Source organism: Echinops telfairi, unplaced genomic scaffold (genome assembly GCF_000313985.2).
Source record: "Echinops telfairi isolate 266 unplaced genomic scaffold, ASM31398v2 ScPeMD7_4225;HRSCAF=4972, whole genome shotgun sequence".
NCBI classification, from domain to species: Eukaryota; Metazoa; Chordata; class Mammalia; order Afrosoricida; family Tenrecidae; genus Echinops; species Echinops telfairi.
The window spans coordinates 12,509,215-12,529,206 of NW_022108124.1; the positions used below are offsets into that span (position 1 = coordinate 12,509,215).

General features: G+C 51.2%; 1 protein-coding gene across 1 annotated transcript in view; it reads left to right on the top strand.

Moving 5' to 3' along the window:
• Positions 1–15,588, top strand: part of XYLB (xylulokinase) — a 40,071-nt gene extending 24,483 nt beyond the window's left edge. The window contains exons 13-19 of the mRNA XM_030886961.2: positions 733–848; positions 1,466–1,539; positions 1,820–1,916; positions 4,353–4,411; positions 7,488–7,575; positions 10,759–10,850; positions 15,246–15,588. Of these exons, the coding sequence (XP_030742821.2) occupies positions 733–848; positions 1,466–1,539; positions 1,820–1,916; positions 4,353–4,411; positions 7,488–7,575; positions 10,759–10,850; positions 15,246–15,323 (604 nt within the window). The 3' untranslated portion in view covers positions 15,324–15,588. The remainder of the gene's footprint in view (positions 1–732; positions 849–1,465; positions 1,540–1,819; positions 1,917–4,352; positions 4,412–7,487; positions 7,576–10,758; positions 10,851–15,245) is intronic.
• The last annotated feature ends 4,404 nt before the right edge of the window (positions 15,589–19,992 follow it).

Genomic DNA, 19,992 nt, shown 5'->3' on the forward strand with positions numbered 1-19,992 from the left:
TGTCTCACCACCTGTATCCCACATGGCCCCCAGCAGGCCCCTCCGAGCTGAGCCCCACAGTCGAGCACAGAGAATCGATATTGACGTCCATGTTGGGACATCCAGCACGTGGGAGACTCCTTGGCAGAGGAGTGGGGTCATCTGCCTCTGGGCTGTTCGTGGAAGGGGCAGGCTCTGTACTCTGACCTCGGACCTGCAGGCACCGTTGGAAACCCCGAGGGAGAATTAAGTCCCCACCACCTACTACCACTGGTCAGCTTCAAGTCCATTCTGATCATAGGCAGATCAGAATAGAGCTGTGCTCCGTCAGGTGTCCAGGGCTGACTTTTCAGACATGGATCACCAGGCCTTTCTTCTGAAGCACCTCTGGGTAAACTTGAGATTTCAACCTTCCGGTTAGCAGTCTAGCACTGTAACCATGTGTTCCATCCAGGGACCGGTCAATCTAACCCACTGTGCCCTAGTGTACAAGTGGTGCCTTGTGCAGACACCCCACCTACCTGTCTCCACCTGGGGCGTTTTGGCTTGGGGGAGAGGGGGCAGCCTTTTCCATATATAAAACCCAAGACAAGTATGTCAAGAATGTCTTTATGGGTCCTGGTACCTGAGGGGGCTTGGTTCAGGGCACTGGTCGCTATTGGCTGGAGGGCGTGGTCCAGCCCAGCCTGCAGCCCCTCTGCCGAATGCGTGGTTCCAGTCAACTCCCTCAGGACTGGTGCTGTGCTTCCGCAGTTTCAAAAACGGTTCCCTGATGAGGGAGAAGATCCGAGATGAGTTAGCGTCCTGCTCTTGGAACGAGTTCTCTAAAGCACTGCAGGCCACGGAGATGGGCAATGGCGGAAACCTGGGTAAGAGGTTCGGTGATGCCCAGCCAACAAAGGGCAGCTGCTGCTGGAGGAGCAGTGGCTAGTTTCCAGGGGCTGGGGAAGCCGAGGGCCCTCCCTGCCTATCTGGCTGCCTGTCTGCCCCTCAGGCCTTCCCACAGTATGGTAGAGCCCTCAGGATGCCCCCAGTGTAAATCAGGCCATGGCTGTGTCTTCTGTCCCCCTCAGAACCCCTGGTGACAGCACCAGAGATGGCAGTCACAACCCCTGCTGTATGCAGGGCATTCAAGTTCACAACCACGTAGGGGAACGTGCCTGGGGTCACAGGTGGGAAGGGGTGGGCCTCCCTTAGCCAAGAGCTGGCTGGTTTGGCGGGTATGAGGCAGCTGCTTTCTGGCCTGGGCGCCAATGGAGAATGAAAAGAGTTTACACAAAGAAAAGCTAACCTAGGCCTTTCCAGCCTGTCCCACCCACCCTCCAACCCCCCAACCATACTATCTGAAAGAACAGAGAGCATTGTGAGGCCTGAGGCCAGAGGGACCCTGGGGCCCAGGGACGTGGGGGTCCTTTCATCATGCTCTTCGCCAGCACTGTTGAGAAGCGGACCCCTGACGCCTGATGTCTGCCTGGCCTCGTTTCAGGTTTTTACTTTGATGTGATGGAGATCACCCCGGAAATCACCGGGCGGTACAGGTTTAATGCAGATGGTTATGAGGTACGTGCCACCGGTGCTGACTGGGCTCTGTGTGTAAGCTATGAACGCAGTGATCTTCCATCAAGCTACATTGAGCTATCAGGCATCCCCATCTCGGCCCCCAGTAGTTGGATGCAACATTTCTGGGGGGCATTGTAGACAGCAGGATGCCAGACAGTTGCCCTCCACTGGAGCCCGGAGTCGGGAATTCACCCCCTGGGTCATCCTTTGAAAGATGACACACACATGGGACCGGACAGTGCGAGCCCCTCACTCTGCGTCCACCCTCTCCCGGACACAGGTCTCGGCCTTCCCCCGGGACGTGGAGATTCGTGCCCTGGTGGAAGGACAGTTCATGGCCAAGAGGATCCATGCTGAGCGCCTGGGCTACCGAGTCAGTAAGTGGGCTACTGGGCGGGTGGGTCTGGGTCTCTGGCCCTACCACACATTGTCTGCTTCGTGAAAGAGGGAGGTGGGGGGTTACTGATACTTACAGGCAGACGCTGACCAGGAGGCAGGTTCTTCCTGCTTCTCCGCTCTCCCCAGTAGCCAGATCTCCTGGTCATGAGCTATAGGATGTGGAGAAGTCTCTCTCTAACTCAGCACTACAAATCCCAAACTACATATCGCACACTCTGGACCCTGAGAAGATGGGAAGCTCAGTCAACTAGATGAGAAGGGTCTGGCCTGTGAGCCCAGGCAAGCCCCATCTGCAGCTGGGATGCTTGTGGGCACATTAGCTGGCAGTGGGGAAGCCTGGGGGCGTGGCAGGCACCTCTGTCAGAATCGGGGCTGCTTTGGAGAAAAGAGGGTAGAACCGGGGCCATGGGAAGGCAAACGGATGAAGGGGACTTCAAAGAACTTGAGCGGTAGAACCAGCAGCTGAAGGGGATCAGTGAGCCCCTTGATTGAGAGCGTTGGGTTGGACAGCCTGCAAGGAAGCTGACCAGAGAGTCCCATAGAGCTCTGGACAACCTGGGTTCTAAGTGGGATAAGTGCAGTGTGTTCTATGTCTTCGAACCAACCAAGTAAACAGATCCGATAAAAGTTAGCATCAGGTAAACCTAAAAGCCTGTTGGGCAGCCTCTGCTACAGCGGAGGATCCGCCTGCACCCAGCAGTCTGACTCCAAGGGACGTGTCCAGAAATGCATATGTGTTCTCCAGTGGTAGATACCAGAAAACACACAGGAGAATATACACCGGGATGAATCTGAGAAGCCTGTGCTTAACCGCCTTCACACTGGAAGCCATGCAATGCCTCTCTAAGTCAGCGGTTCTCAACCTGTGGGTCGAGACCCCTTTGGAGGTCAAATGACTCTTTCACAGGGGCCGCCTCATTCATCACAGTAGCAAAATGACAGTGATGAAGTAGCATCGAAAATAATTTTATGGTTGGGGGGTGGGGGACACCACAACACGAGGGAGTGTATGAAAGGGTCACGGCATGAGGAAGGTTGAGAACCACTGGTCTACGTGGACGGACTCAAGGCAGCGTGGTGTATTCAGACACTGGGAACCTGCCTCTTAGAAATGAGTCAGCTTCACAACTTCTATAACGCAGCGTGATGGGAGACAGGCCCTTGGGGTTGGGGTCGGTGTCGGTGTGCGTCAGACTCCCAGACAGACCTGCTGTTTGCTGTTGTTGGAAGTCAAGGTGGTTGTTACCCTTCGGGGGAGACTTGGGAGGGCACGTGGCTTCTGTCTCACGGGTGATACAGTTGTTTTGTTTGTCAGGCCAAAGGCTTAACTGTGGTGCATCTTTCAGGTTGTATGTTCTATATCAAAAAACATTTTAAGAAAAAAAATGAATACCTTGAGCTTTTCTATTTCCTTGGAGGTCTCCAGGGCCTTTCAAATTTCCCTGTGGATGTGACTGGGCGAGCAGGCCACAGAGGAGCTGTGAGTGGCGGCAGAGTGCCTGAGGGAGGGGCCCTTGTGCCGCCATCTGGAGGGGTGGCTGTGTGGGAGGCAGTGCCCAGGGTACAGGGAGAAGGGCGGAGAGGTCTCATGGGCTCAGGAGAGGCTAATGCGCTCTGTCACCATTCCCAGCCTCTAAAGCGTTTCTTGTGCAAAACAGTATAACGTTACTTATCCTCTTAGCAAGATTAAAAGCAGAATTAAGCTGGCTGTGCCAGCTCTGCTGGGTTTCTGTCGAGCAAGGTCACATCAGTGAACAAGCGTGGAACAGGACGGGGTGAAGGTGAGGCATCCTTGTCCCACCTGCAGCTGGTGTCACTAGCAAAGGCAGAAAAGCCCAGAAGCCAAGAGGAGGCGCCTCCTCTTGATGCTCTTCTGGACAATCTGTGTGCTGTGTTGCGTGTGCTCCACATCCTTGAACCGACCATCACCCCTGGGGAGACATGGGAGGGCACGTTCCCGGGTAACCTCTTCAAAAATAACATCGAAACAAGGTCACATTCATGGCTACCAGAGGTTAGGACTTCAACATACCTTTTGGGGGTGTCGGGTCACTTCAATCTACACCACCAGCCTGAAAGAGAATACTTCTAAATGTTTCTGTAATGAATGGTATTTGTTGTACGCGCTGGGCATAGGAGCTCTGTCAATGCAAGGACTTTCGATTTTGGTTTCTTGGGAGACTTACTATTACTGGTTTAGAGAGAGAGACACTCAGGGTGGATGGGGCAGTCTTACGCAGCAGCCTCACAAGCAGAAACTGTGAGGCAGGCCTGCATGCACACAAGCAAATCTTGGACCTCTTCCCGCCTTAGCCCACCACATACCACCTGCGGCTGAAGAGCTCTGGAAAAATTGCCCTTTCTGCCTCGGGGGAACAGCCACTGCCCTTTATTTGTGTCTTTCTCCCTTGCAGCACCTAGGACAAAGATTTTGGCCACCGGAGGCGCATCTCGTAACAGTGCCATCCTGCAGGTAAGTGCCAGTAGCCGAGCCGGCCTTGCACTGTGGCCTCATCCGCGTCATTCCCTTCTAGGAGCTGGGGACAAGGCAGGGTGGACAGTCTCCCTCTGGGCATGGGGAGCTCACCCTCTCCCAGGCAGACATCATAGACCATGGCAAACCCTCTGGCATCTGTTACCAGTGTTCACCTCGTCTCCAAGAGATCTCCTTTCCAGTGTAAACGTCTCTGACCTTCCCAGCCACCCCTCTTGTGACGACACAGTTGCCAAACTGCGGTGGTCACCAACGTTCTGTGCCTCCACAGTGGGAGGAAAATGCTGCCATGTAGGGAGATGACTGATACTCAGGCGGTCACATTGTGTGTGCGTGTGCGCACATTTTTGCATGGAGCCTGAGGCTGCCTGAATCTAGTTGACGAGCTGCATCACCTGCTGACGCACATGCCTGTCTTAGGCTCCTTAGAAGCAGAGCCTGCAGTTGGAATCCTCAGGAAGTGTCTGGAGAACGTGACCCCAGGATGAACGAGGGTGAAAGGTTCCAGACAGGTGTGTGGAAGAAGGATAAGGAAGGCCATGGTCGTGGCTGGAGATGCCCTGGGCAGCTCTGGTGGCACCACAAGGAGGAATGAGCTTAGCTTCCTGGGGGAGGTGGCTTCTGCTCAGCAGAGGACAGTTCTCTTAGGAGGGGCAGCTCGGAGCCATTAGCAGCTGAGTCTAGTACCCCAGTCCATCCAAGGGGCTCCAGACAGGGCATCCATGGCTTCTACTTTTCCAAGACCTCGAAGTCTTTTCCTGTTCATAATTTATATCTTTCCATGTCAGGGCCTAAATGGGACACCTCATCTTTATCCCTGTCAAACGTGCCCTTTTCCTTTGAGTTTGTTTGGACTTGTTAACGTTAGCCCGATACTGTCCCCAGTTGTAGGCCATTTACTGAGACATCGGATCCAGCGAGGACACCCTGTGGGGACGGCCTGGGGAGCCTCGGCCCTCTGTAGTGTATTTCCTAAGTGCTGTCTTGACCCAGTTCACCATCTCCTTCGTGGGCAGTTTAACGCCCCCAACCACTTCCCCAATCAGACGCTTAACCTTGTACGATACCACGCACATCCAACTGCCAGAGGAGCCTACATATCTGTCACCCCAGGGTTGGGGGGGGGCGGTCCCTTCTTATTTGTTGTGAGGCCCCTCAGAGCCTGTTGCAACGCAAAGCAGCCGGTGTGTGACCGGAAACACTGCCTGCTCCTGCACCACCGGGGCACAGTTCTTGTGTTTGGGCCCATTGTTGAAGCCACGGTGTCAGCCATCTCCCGCACGGCCGTCCTGTTTCTCTCTGACCCTCTACTTTACCAAGCACGGTGTTTGTTCCCCGGGGACAGTCTCTCCTGACTCTCTGACCCTCTACCAAGCACGGTGTTTGTTCCCCGGGGACAGTCTCTTCTGAGAACGACAGAGTCCCGGCCCTCTCACTTTAAGGAGAAGAGTTCTGGCTGTACTCCTTCCAAGACACATCCGATTGACCTCTCACATGCTTCTCCCAACACCTGCATTCAGAGGCGGCATTCCCTGGTCATCCTAACGCACTGCCCAGCCTCCTCATGGGTAGAAAGCCGGTCAAAAGGCCGCAGGAATTAGCCCTCAAAGCGATATCTTTGCTGTTTAACACTTTCAAGAGCCCTTTTCCCTGGGGTAGGTATGTTCTGATTTCTGGACTGCTGCGTCCACGGGTGTTCATTGTGGATATTTGGCTCTTCAGAATTGCTCCAAATACCCACCCCCTAGGAAGCCCTCCAAACCTAGCCACCTCACTCCGGTTGCCATCCATTAGCCACCTGCGATTACCCTGTCCCCTTGGCGGAGACTCTGTGTGGCCCCATGTGGCCACCTTCTCTCTGTGGAGCTGTAAGTAACAAAGCGCCCTGCCTTCCTCTGTCTGAGGTCCATTGTGCTGTGTCCTGCCATCGTGGGAACTTCACAGACATTACAGAACTCAGATGACACGTGTGGAACTCTTTTTAGAAGCGGTTAAACTATGGAAGTGTATGATACGTGAATATTTGATCAAGAAAACTACTTTTAAAAGAATGAGATTATATGCTAGTAGTTATAACCAGAATTAATACATTACTGGAGATTATCGCATACTTACTCTATAATAACATATACTGTATACTATAATATGAAATAACCATTACCTGAATAATATCCTCTAAAATACTTCAGTCTACTTCAGAGCCGCATATGACCCACGAGCCACCGTTCGCTGAGTTCGGGAACTTAAGCCCAGGACTCGGCAAAGTGTGGCTTACGCCTGGCAACCATGAACAGATGCTGCTTTTACTGTGAAAACAGTTTCTTGTCTTTGTTTTTAATTGCCCACTTTGGGAAACCCTGGGTGAGAAGTTCGACGGGGATTATTTGGGTGAAGAGAAAAAGTGTATACAACAAGAGAGATGGGGGAGAGTGAGCAGGGAATGATGGGCACAGCCAAACAGTGAGGGGGCTAGATGAGGTGTCCAATGTAAAACTGGTGATCTGCTCTGTGAACCTTCACTTAATTCATAACAAAATTTTGAGGGGGGAGTACCACTACAATGTATGGCATTATGTTTCTATCTAATTCTTAGTAATTATACATAAGCATAATATATACTATAATAAATACTGTGTGATTGCACTATATTAAAACCCCTGACTGCCACAAAGGCTGTGTGGAGGAGGAAATGGCTGGTGTGACTCTAGTCTTTGGGAAATCACTTGCTGTCCGTGCCTCCCTAGGTTTGCCTTCGGTTGATGAAGGTTTTCCCTTATTACCCTCGTTGTTTTGACTTTATAAGTAAATGTATACTTTATTATAAACTGAAGTAAAAAAAAACTATCCACTCAGGACCTCCCCCAAGTCATCCTGATGTGAAGATCAGCAGAGTGGTGGGAACCGGCAGCATGGCCGAGTGCACCCCTATTAAAGCAGGGGAGGGAGGGCAAGGGATGGGAAGATGTCTGAGAAAGGAAAGCCTGAAACATGCACGTGAAAATGTCTTCCTTCTGGGAATGACTTTGGGCAGTAAAACCACGCGTCTCCCCTGCAGGTGCTTGCAGACGTCTTTGGTGCCACGGTGTATGTCACAGACACCACCAACTCGGCCTGTGTGGGCGCTGCGTACCGAGCCTTTCACGGTAAGCTGCATCTGCAAGGGCCTGGGAGGCTGGCCGGACTGAGGCCAGGACTGGCCTCCTGCAGGCCAGACACAACCCTTATCCTCTGGACCTGTCTTCTCCACGGAACAGTGGGCAAGGGGAGGCAGCAACATAGGTGCAAGAAGGCTCAGCATGGGGCTTTTGGGAAAAGACTTGGGGATGCCCGGGGCGAGCCTCTGCACACCCGCAGGATGGGAGAGGTGGCTGAAGTCAGGAGCAGTGTTTTCAGCAAGAGTCGGAAGTTCAGACCCAAGCAGTCCAGGACCCTGGACAGCTCCACAGAAGGCCTGTGCTCCAGGGCTTCCCCACCCACAGCTGGGCTGCTAACCCGCAAGTCAGTCCGCAGTTGGAAGCTGTCAGCTGCCCTGTGGTACAGAGATGAGGAGTTACCGTCTTGGAAGCCCACAGAGGCAGTTCTCCTGCTCTGCCCAGGGGGTCTGGGTGAGTCAGAACGGAGGGCAGGTGGGTTGGCCTTTGAGGTTTTCCTGTTTGAGGGGAGCGCCTGAGGGAGGGGCACCTGCCCTCCAGCGCTTTCTTCCTCCTGCGCGGATCTGTTTGCCTGCTCAGGGGGCCCTCGGACCTCTCTGCACCTCAAGTTTTTCATCGTTTCCTTGAGTGGTTTACCACTCTGGACTTCTTAACCCATCTGCTTAAACAGGCATTTTTTCAACACTGGGAATGAATCGGTGAGCAATCCTTTTGGTTGTTGAATGAGCCTCTGATTGGTTTCTTCTCCGCCTTCCCCACATATACACCTCACTCCACCCTGTGCCGTCTGCCGTGCTAAGGCCATTTAGGGACTTTTCTTCCCGGCTGGCTATATTTTCCATTATATTTTACCTTATATTGCCTTCCATTTGTCTTAACCAAGAGTTTTTAAATCGGTTGTGGATTTTTTTTCTCCCCGCTCTTTCTTTTTTGGTGTGTGCCTAGGCTAGTTCTATTAAACTGTACCACCTCAATCAATTTTTAAGAAAGAATTTGGTAGATGCTAATTTTCTGAAGCCTTCTATACATCCAAGGAGGCCTGGTGTCGTAGTAGTTATACGTTTGGGCTGTGTTCCTAAAGGTCTGCAGTTCAAAACCAACATTTGCTCCAAAGGAGAAAGACAGATTTATACTCCCATAAAGATTTACATTATCGGAAACCCAAGTTCAACACCACCATTCACTCCACGGGAGAAAGACAGGGCTTCCTGCTCCCATAAAGAGTGACAGTGTCGGAAACCCACAGGTGTAGTTCTACGCTGCCCTCTGGGTGCTGTGAGTCGACATTGACCTTATGACAACAAGTTTGGTTTGGGTTTGAGTTATTTACGTCCAACAAAGTCTTTGTTTCACTCATCCCAGGAACGTTAGCTTGGGTGAGTAGACAACTCCCAAGTTCCAAGAACTATTCCTTAAGACTCTGAAAAACATACAGTCCTCATTCTTCTGTTGCTTCCCATTGCCTTCGTTGCTGATGAGAAGCCGGGTCCTCTTCTGACTCCTGAAAACACGAGAAAGAAGTTACCCTGTGGGAACTTCTCTGCCAGGCTGCACTGCGTTGTCAGTTGCATTCTTCCTGAGTCCTGGTGGCATAGGTGGTTAAGTGTTGGGCTACTCACTGCAAGGTCAGCAGTTCAAAACCACCAGCTGCTCTGTGGGTGAGACTTTCTAGTCCCATAAACCCGCAAAGGCCATTCTACTCTGACTTAACAGAGTCACTGTGGGTTGACTCAGTGCGTTGGGTTGGGTTGGGTCGGGTTTGACTTGCCCATTTGGTTGCTGAAGGTAAGCTGAGATATTGCCCTGCTCTGCCCTCCAAAACCAAAGCTGGCACACAATCCTAGCACACCAATCTCCACCTCGAGCATATGAGCTACCCTGCTTGGAGACCGCCTCTCACCAGTTGGTCCTGGAGTGGACATGAGTGGAGACGGGACCTTGATCTTATGAATGTCTCTGAAGGTCACCCACCACATCCTGTTTCCTTTGCGAATAGCTCAGAGCTGGTGTTGTCTAACCTTCTAACAGGAAAGCTGTCCTCACCTCTTCAGGTGCCAGTTTCTCTTCCCTCGTGGTGGTGCCCGGAGCTCGGTGTGGTTCTCCTGTCAGATATCACTGCTGACATTGCCAAGCAAGTCCACCCCTGTGCCAACCCTCCTTCCTTTCCAGCTGGCTCTTTCTCTCGGTCTGACGCGTGAGTCTGGCAGGCCGTGTGCCAGCACAGGGTCTGAAGTGACGATGGCTCACCGGCTCCTCACAGCCCCTGGCCGCGAGGTGCTTACTGCTCCACACGGAAGGGCCGTAGACAATCATACAGACAAGTCGGTGGACACAGACTGTCAGAAGGGCCCTAGGGAGAGGCAGGTGGTCCTTATGTGCTTAGGGCCGGGGCAGGGCCTCCTGGGTAGGGGATCTTTTTGCAGCGGCGCCTTTCAGGAGGCAAAGGGAATGGGGCTCAAGTGCTCTCCTGATGATGGTTAGACCCGGGTGCAGCCTGAATGGAAAGGAGACTGGAGAGGCCGGCATGGGGAGAGCAGCGAGGAGGGTGGCGGGCAAGCAGGCCGGCGCTGCCTCTCCCTCCCTCTGTTGTTGGGATGGGGTGCGCCAGCCTGACCTGCCTGCTGAGTCAAAGCCATTTCCACATGGAACAAGACAAATGGCCCTGCTGAAAGAGGCTGGGGGAGCCCTGGTGGCACCTATGGTTAAGCGTTCGGCTGCTCCTTGAAAGGCTAGTGGTTTTAATTCTGGCTGTGGGGGGTGCGGATAGAGGCCCTGGCAATCTGCCCCTGGGAGGACAACAGCGAGAAAACCTCCCCCTCTGGGCAGTCCTGCTCCATCACCCGGCTCATCACCAGTGGAAACCAACTCGATGGTCCCTCAAAACGAAGAGGTCCTGCACTTGCATGCGTCCCCCTCCCTTGCGGTGCCCACCTTTCCTGAGGTGGAATGGATGTGACCAGTGGGGGGTACCTACTTCTAGCACATTGCCTGGCGATGGTTTGCCAGTACACCGAGTGGTGCTGCCTTCCCCACACTCCCCTCCGACCAGCAACCAGCATTGCTGGTCATGTCCTCATGACCGCCCCGTGCCTGCCTCCCTCGCTCGCTCCCTCCCTCTCTCCCTCCCTTCCTCCTGAGCCGCAGTGAGACGACAGGAGCTTTCTTCTCTCCTAGGCACCTTCGGAGCAGATGTGCCCTTCTCAGAGGTGGTGAGGTTTGCCCCACGTCCCAAATTGGCTGCCACCCCAAACCCGGGTGCTGCTCAGGTGAGAGACCAGAAGGATTTGCTCTAAGCATTTGCATCGTGAAGGCCGGCCAGGCTCTTTCTTTGTTTTCAAAAGGGTGAGTGTCCCTAGGTGGCCTACGTGAAGGTGGAGGTGCCCCACCTCTCCCGGAGGCCGCTGGGGCAGCCCAGGGCTCTCGCTCAGCCGCATCGCCGGGTGGTGCAGGTTGGGCCCTTCCTGTTCACCAGGTGACAGGAGCCACTCGGAGAACCCATTGCTGAAGCAAAGGGGCTGCCAGCTGTCTGGCATGCAGGCCTCACCTGGATCCCATCTGCCTGTGCAGTGGCCAGACCAGGAAGTCCCTATGGTAGTAGACCCATTTGTCACTGGTGATGCTCCCTGGAAAGCGCATCCTGACCTATTTGGATGGGGGGGTGGGGTGGTTGATTGCGGGGGCACTTGTGGAAGGCAAGAGAAAGAAGAAGGAGATCTTAAGCCACAGTGCAATCTCAATGGAGCCTTCAGCCAATCCAGAAGCTAAGTTTTACCCAGTTGGGGCACAGGGGCCAGGTCTTTATACTTCAACTCAGGGGTCCTCAAACTTTTTAAACGGGACCAGTTCACTGTCCCTCAGACCCGTTGGAGGGCTGGACTATAGTTTAAAAAAAACTATGAACAAATTCCTATGCACACAACATATATCATATTTTGATGTGAAAAAACAAATGGGGCAAAAACACCCGGCGGACCGGATAAATGTCCTCGGCAGGCCACTTGTGGCCCACGGGCTGGACTTTGAGGGCCCCTACCCCAGCTCAACCAGCCATTGTATGTGGCCACCCCAGGGTGGACCAGGCCAGCTCCTTATTGCTGAAGCTCCAGGGGGTATCTAATGACTGAGGGGTCTGCTAGCAGCTGGGAGAATAAAGTTCTCATTCCTTCCCCAGGTGAAACCCAGGCAGTGCACCATAGTACACACACACACACCCCCACACACCCCACACCCCCACTGTCCCTATTTGCAGAATGCCCTTGCAGCCCAGGAGCAGGTGGCCACATCATGTCAGGAGCGGTGGAAGGTCTGAGAACTGCCCTACTAGGAAGCTGACGAGTGAGCCTGCACCCTTTCCGGCTTGCTGGCAGAAGACCCGGGGCTCTGTCACAGCAGGCACAGAGCCCCATGTCTTCAGCAGCCCCCCAAGTTCCATGAGGGTGGTGTGATGGGGACCCAGGCGGGTCTGTGCCCCAGGCCTAGGAAACCCCTAACCTTCTAAAAAGATTGTCTAAAGCAGAAGTGCCGCATGACAGTTAGGGATTGTCTCTTGAGACAACTGGAAGCAGCAACTGGTACTGGAGACACACACACACACGTTTCTTTCGGATCCTTTTGCCATTGCAGCGTTCATCACGTGCCCGACTCAGTGACATGAGGTGTCCTCCTCACCGTCCCACCACCCAGTCCTCTCCGTCCCCCTGAACAGCGTCTGTTAAACCCGGAGTCCCCTTCCCCGCCCGTCCTCCCTGCCCCTGCTAACCACAAGTGGCTGCCTCGGATGACTCCCTGGGGACTAAGCCACAGTTTGCTAGACCATCTCCTATGCCTTAGGGCAGTTGCTTCTCATTTTTCAATCAGTATCATTAATTCTCTGTGGGCAAAAGGTTAGGAGTCCTGGTGACACGGGTTGGTGTGTTGGGCAGTAATCTGCAAGGTGGCCAGCTCAAAACCACCAGCAGCTCTGGGGGAGGAAGCGGGGGCTTTCTACTCCAGTCATGAGTGACAGTCTCAGAAACTCAAAAGGGGGCAGCTCTACCCTGTCCGACGGGGTCGCTATGAGTCTGCATCAGCTCAGTGGCAGTGTGTTTGGTTTGGTTTGCTGGATAAAGGGTGAGCAACCCCCTTTCTTACTCTGCTTGAGAGTTTGACGTCTGGTTAACCATCTGCCCATATATCCCTGGAGAGCTGATAAAAATGGAGGGTGAAAAGTACCACTAGGTCACACTGCTTGTGGGGGAAAAAAATGGCTTTTTTTCCCGAAACTGCATCTAGACGGGAACATTACAAACACCCTGGTGGCGTTATGTCTCTGCATCCGGCTGCTAACCACAAAGTCAGCAGTCTGAAACCACCAGCGGCCACTGGGGAGAAAGATGGGTCTTTCTACACCTGTAAAGAGTGACAGCCCAAAAAAAAAAAAAAAAAAAGTGACAGCCTTGGAAACCGACGGGGGCAGTTCGACCCTCTCCAAAGAGTCTCGGTGCCATCAGCATTGACTTGATGGCTTGGCGCGTGGGACTTGGTGGGAAGTCACCCTTTGGACTGCGCAGCCTGGACGAGTCTTTCCCTGCGGCGCTGCGACAGGCACAGCGGCGTGACTCCTGCACCGGATGTTCACCTCCTTGCCCCTGAGCAGTGCCCTGCCAAGAGGCTATGCTTCCATAGTGTGTTCTGAGCACCGAGGTGTGGGCCCCTAATAGGACTGAGTGGAATTCAGGAAGATCCTGGTGGACCAGGCACCTTAAAGTGAATTTTTCCCTTAGGAGAGTTTCGCAGAAGTAGAAACTGCGTAACTGGACCTTCCCCAACCCCATGTGACATGTATCAGGGCAGTGTGGCTCAGTAGTGAATCCCTGCCCTCCATACGGAGACCCAGGGACCATTTCCTGGCCCGTGAGCCTCACACACAACCATCATCCCTCCGTGAGTGGAGGCTGGCTGGCCACCATGATGCCGAGCAGGTGTCAGTGGATGTTGTAGACGAGGAAGAAAGGCCTGGCGACCTGCTTCTGAGAGCCAGGCAGTGGGAACCCTGCGGCTGACAGCTGCACTCCCGTTGTGCACGGAGTTATTAAGACGTGGGGGCCAATCTGATGACCTCCAACAACAACAATGCCTGTACAGCAGCACTACGGTGTCACCGATTTTGTTGCTTTTAGCAATTTTATCAGTACGGTTTTATTGATTTCCTAAAGGGTTGTCCCACCAGCATTCTTCACCACAGTGCTGTGAGCAAACCATTTGCAGTGATTTTTTTTTAATTTATTTTTATTTTTTAACATTTTATTAGGGGCTCATACAACTGTTATCCCAATCCATACACACATCAATTGTGTAAAGCTCATTTGTACATTGTTTCTCAAAACATTTTTTTAAACCAGTGTAGATTTGATAAGAAATACTGGCTTCTTGTCATAAGATGCATTTTTTTTTTTTCATACTTTAGTGGTAAAATGAGTCCTAGCTTGGATAGGCTAAGGGTTCTATATATTCTTTTATATTATTATTATTCTTAATTATGCCGTTAACTGTAAACATTCATACACCTTAAGCTATATTATGTACAGATCTGAATGGTGGTATAATATATGATGTGCTCCATTACTTTCTGAAAATACAAATTATCCCAAATACCAAAACATACACGGCCTAAGGGTTTTAGATAGCAGAATCTAAACAATCTCTGTCTAAGGGAAAAAAAAGAGAGACGATAAATTTATAAAAAGCGGTAATTGCCTAAGGCAGAGAATAGTGGTTATGAATTATTTTGTAGTCTTCATTAATCGACATTTTTTAAAAGAAACTTTGAATTTCCTATAATACAGACAATAAGCATTACTTGCGTCACGGAGTTCTAGGATTCAAAGAAGACTCAAAAAGTTTCAAGCAGTGATAAGCACTCCATAAATGTAATCTGCTTAAAATATGCTGTGAATATCCAGAAAAACAAATTAGTCTTAAAATAAATACAGTCAGAATGACCCATAGACTTGACAGTGGTACGTATCGAGTTCCCTTCATCTGGGCACGTCCTGGGGACAGACTCATCACTAGAAGATGCCATCATGCTTGTTATAGAACCATTGGTGATCAGCAAAACCCTCACGAGGGACTGATAACAACAGCTGCCCGGTGCTCTCCAGCATATTCTTGATCGTGGAGAGCATGCTGGACCTGGCAGCATTTAGTTCTGTTGTGCACGAGGTCACCCTGGGTCCAAATCCACAAGTGGCACTTCGCAAATTATTGGGAAGCTTCGCGAGCAGTAGATAAACAGATGAGTAAAGAGCACAGGACAGCACTGCGTGTTGTGCTGTCCTGGGATGGTATCCAGCCAGTTCTAGCCTCGTGTTCTGTGTACAACAAAATGAAGCACTGCCCGGCCCTGTGCGGGTCTCACCTGCACGGCTGTGCTGAGGGTCTCCCTCTTGCATATTTTTTTTTTAATGTTTTTTGGTTTAAGAATTTTGGTTCGGTTTATTTATTTATTTTAAATGATGATTTTTACACTCTAGGCTTGAGAACGACCATTTCTTTTTTCATGAATCAACGCTTCCTTTCTTAGGGCTCGCAGAAAGAATTCAATTGCAAGTAAATGGAATGTCACATTTTTGGAGGCACGTCCCCTCCCCTTCTAAACTGTCCTTTCTGCCGCCCCCCAGGTCTACGAGGTCCTCCTCCCACAGTACGCCAAGCTCGAGCAGAGAATCTTGTCCCAAACCCGGGGGCCCACAAAGTGAATCTTGCCCGCCCAGGTGCCCTGTAGACCCTGCCAGTCACACTTGGGGACACGGCCCTTGCAGGACAGCAGAGATCTTCGGTTCCCTGGGCTGACTCCTCAAGTGCCGCAGCCTGCCCCAACCTCCAGGAGCCCAGCCAAGGCACATCTTCCTGAAGAAGGAGAAGCTGCTTGTGCCCTTGTGCGCCCGGGCAGGAAAGCAGCTTTCTTTCCTGTATCTATCCCAGAAGATGGCAATCATGAATAAATCCAGTGCAGTGAATGTATCGCTGACTTTTCCTCTCTTGAGAGGAGGCAGAAGGGAAGCAGCCAATACAGGGAAACCAGCAGAATGGAAGAGCCAAAGTCCTCTCTGATACCCTGCTCTCATCAGCTGCTCCTCCCCATACTCTGGCCCCAGTCCAGCCTGCCCAGACTCACCCACTGTCGTCTGCTCCTCTCTGGAACCCCTTCTTCCCTCCACACCTGGGCCGCCTAAAGTATCCTTCCAGTTTGCTTTTGTGTTAGTCTGGATGGGCTAGAGAAACAGATCCAGGGAGACTTGTGTATAAGAAAGAGCTTTATATCAAAGAGCAGTTGTATAATGAGAAAACAGCCGAGTCCAGATCAAGTCCATAAGTCTGATATTAGCTCATGTGTCTGATACCAGTCTATAAGTTCCTCTTCAGACTCAGGTAGCACATGCAAAGACGCCGAATGCAGGAAAATCACAGGCCAGTGGGTGGGAAGTCTTGTGGATCCAGTGGTGGGGGCAGCATCTCAGTGCTGGTGTGGCTCTTCACATGGCTCCTTTAGCTCCAAGTTTCTAGCGTGGCTCTGTGTGTCTTATCAGCAGGAAGATGAAGCAGTGTCTCTGTGTATGTGGCCTCCAGTGAGCTATTTATCTCTGGTGCCTCCAAATGAGGTCATCAAGCTGCAACCTGATTGACAGGCTAGACTCCACCCCTTCACAGGTTGACACCGGATTATGCCACTGCCACAGCTTTCTTGGCTGCCCCAGGCTTACAGCTCCTTCACTCTCTCCTCCCTTTAGTGGGCGCCTGCCTCTGGCTTTGATCTCACCTCTTTCCTCCCTCACTTCCTCCAGATCCCCATGTGTAGCTCACTACCTCCCACCTGACCGGCCTGACGGACATGCTGCCTGTCCCTCCGTCCAGCTCTGACCACGCACTGCTGGACTCCCAGGGCCGTGAGGTGATGGGGAGGGACCATCGCCCAGGCGGCCTGTTTAGGGTTTCTCTCGCACTCTCTTGTTCCTTCTTGCCATCTGCTTGTTGAAGAAACTGGGCCACTTACCTGGGAGAATCCCCCCAATTCTGGATTTGCTGACCGTTCCCTTGCACTGTGAACTGGCGATTGGACTAAGAATCAGCTTTCTGAACCTCAGCACTGCTGACATTTTGGGCCAAGCTGTTTATCACCTGTCCGGTGTGAGCTTCCCTGACCTCTCTGTCCAGGCGTCAGTACCCTTCCTTCCAAGACCCATCATAGATTGTGGGGTTAAGGGTAAGAGGGAACCCCACAAAACATCACAGGTTTGGTAGGCGCAATTGTACAGCGATAATAAGTAGAGATTATAGTAAAGTCATAGAGAGCATGAGAGTTAAAGGATAGAGTCAAGTAATGGAGTCAGACGCAATTCATGGTAGCATATCTCACCTCAACCCGGCTTGATGGTCCTCGCGGAGGGGGCTTAGCCATCAGAGAAGAAGCTGCTGCTTCATCCTCCTTAGTCACCTTCTCCAGCCACCCTCTCGAGTACCAGGGAGCCTCGTTATTTATTGCTAACCACGCATCATAGTCATACATCACAGAAAGAGCTATACAATTCATTCTAGAACAAGTTTGATCATTCTGGTGTCTCATACAATAAAGCGGGCAATTACTATCCTGGGAGACATGCAAGTTCCCTGATAGTGGACAATAACCTGAGTCACCAGGAGGGGTATTAACATAGGCAATACAAGCAATAGGAGGGGGATGACCTAGGGGTGAATGTGCAATAGTAAGAGAGGGGAATAGGGGGGCATGTGTGGCAAGATAGTAGCCTAAGCTTAGTCATCTTAGAGTGGTCCCAGGCTTGCCTATGGGCACTGCTTCGAGGGAACAATAACAGAAGGGAATGGGCTTTATTTAGGGTGAGTCCGACTAATAGTCTAGCCACTAAAGATGACTGATGTTAAGGAGAATAACCTCTGACTTACTTTCGCTGTCTAAAGAACAGTCACGCTAACGCAGCTAAGTTTGGTACATATTTTGGGGAGACAAGAGAAACCCTTCTGTTCCCCACAATAGATGGTGATGTATCCTTCCATCGGACGCAGACTCTGATTTTCTCTCTTTTTGCAATATCGAATGCATAGATCTATCAGTTCATTAGGGGTGGGAAGTGATTCTTTGCTGATTAGCTGGAATTCTTCTCTACGAGAAGTGAATGCCCCCTCCTACTCACCGCCCAGTTATCCAGTGGTATTTGTGTAAGAAGAGGCAGAATAAATGGCATCTTTCCTCTTTATTCACCACTTTTCAAACCGAGTTCATTCCCAGCCGTCCTCCGATAGCAAGCAATGAGGCTTTTATTTGTAGTAAGGGGAGGATACATCTAAGGGGCCCTGGTGACAACCGTGGTGAAGCACTTGGCTGCTAACTTGAAGGTTGGCAGTTCAAACCCACCAACACGCTACAAGAGAAGGATGCAGCAGTCTGCTTCCATCGAGACTTAAGAGCCTTGGAAAGCACTGGGGCAGTTCAGTTCCGTCCCTGTAGGCTTACTGTGGATGGGGTAGATTTGGAGACGCACACATCATGATACATTTACATCCCCTCTAGTAATTATTCTGACTATCTGTCTCTCTGTTTTGATGGGCTCGGCTTCTAGATTTCTCCTGCTTTTCTCCCCCTTTTTTTCTTTGCATATACTTTTGCTCTCTGGCCTCCTCATTGGTGACTTGGCCCACGTGTGCATCCTCACCTCTCCCGTCCCCTTCCCTTGCTCTCTCTCGCTGACCAGTCTCATCTGTTCCCGTGTCTGCAACGATCATCTCTAGGCCAGTGGCACCCAGCTCTGTGTCCCTGGGCCACAATTCCCTAGAGCCATCTAGCCTTTTCACGGGAATACATTAGGTGCCACATGCCCTTGTTTGGGCCCATGTTTAAGTGTTTTTTATTTTACCAGAGTTCACATTTCCGTCAGCACCACCATCTGTCCATTCGCCCAGGAACACACACACACACCCCACACCCCCCACCCCGCCCCGCATCATGTCAGTTACCAAGTGAGTTCAGGCCCGCTTTCTGAATCGCTCTTAGAGCTGTTCCATCTTCTCTAGTCCTCCTAGTGTGATCCTTCTATTCCCTGCTCAAATTATTGCAAAGCCCCCTTTCCCCGCCCCCAACGGAAGGTTCTCTGTCACCTGACTTCTTCAAAGTCCTTCAAGTCTCTGCCAACGCCGCTCCCCTACATGAGACCCCAGGGAAAACCAGGTGCCTGGTGGCCTCGCCTGAAACACTGCAGAGGCCTGATGTGTTGGCCCATCAGCGCAGTGGCTATTGGGAAGTCGAAAGAAAGGGAGAGGAACCTTGATCTGTCACTTCTGAGAGATTCATCAGTCTTGGGGGGGTGGGGGGTCTCATGGAGGTGTGGCAGCAGAAGAGACAAAGGGAAGCAAGAAGCGGGACTAATGGCCCCTCACCTCCACAGCTAAGTTGAAGATGTAGAGGAGACAGACAACTACTGCCTTCCTGCCAGACAACACTGTTAATGAAAGAAATCTTACTTTAGTCATCAACAGAAAAGGTTTCTCCTACATTAGGCACCAGGAAGCTACTCAGACTAGTCTGCCTCTCACCACTGCCCCCGTAGAATTGTCTTTCGTTGTTACCCAACACAGCAACTTAATGGAAAAAGGAACTCATTATACCTGTACAAGTGGGCCTCTGATGAAAACACTTCAAAGTCAAAAATAATCATTGACTTTAATGCAGCACTCACACATTAAGTTAAAAATAAATTAGACTTCCAATGTGACTATGGAAGTATGCCACAGATTAAAATAAAATTAAAACTTGGAATAAAAAGGGAAAAGCAGGCATATGTGAAATGAGAAGGGACCAAACCTGGGAAAGAATTAAAGCAATAAGTAAATAAAGCCCTCAGGTATGAAGACTAAATTATAAAGTATCCAAATGAGGATTAAAAATTCTGAATGTACAAGAAAGTTCATAGATGTCAAGTGAGGGGGAAAAAGTTTTATATTTGTTAGTCCAGGTTCACTAGAGAAACAAATCGAGAGACATGTATAAAAAGAGCTTTGCATTCCAGGATGCACACCTTCCCGACACGATTGCTGAAGAAAAATGTGAACATAAGCAAAGGTGGTGAAGAAAGCTGATGGTGCCCCCAGCTACCATAAGATATAACGTCCGGGGTCTTAAAGGCTTGAAGACAAACAAGCGACCATCTAGCTGAGAAGCATCAAAGCCCATATGGAAGAAGCATACCAGCCTGTCTGACCATGAGGTATAGAAGGGATCAGTTATCAGACATCAAAGAACTGAAAATCATATCAGTGGGTGTCCGCTTTACTGACACAATCACTGAAGACAAACGTGTGCATAAGCAAATGTGGTGAAGAGAGCTAATGGTGCCCGGCTATCAAAAGATAATAGTG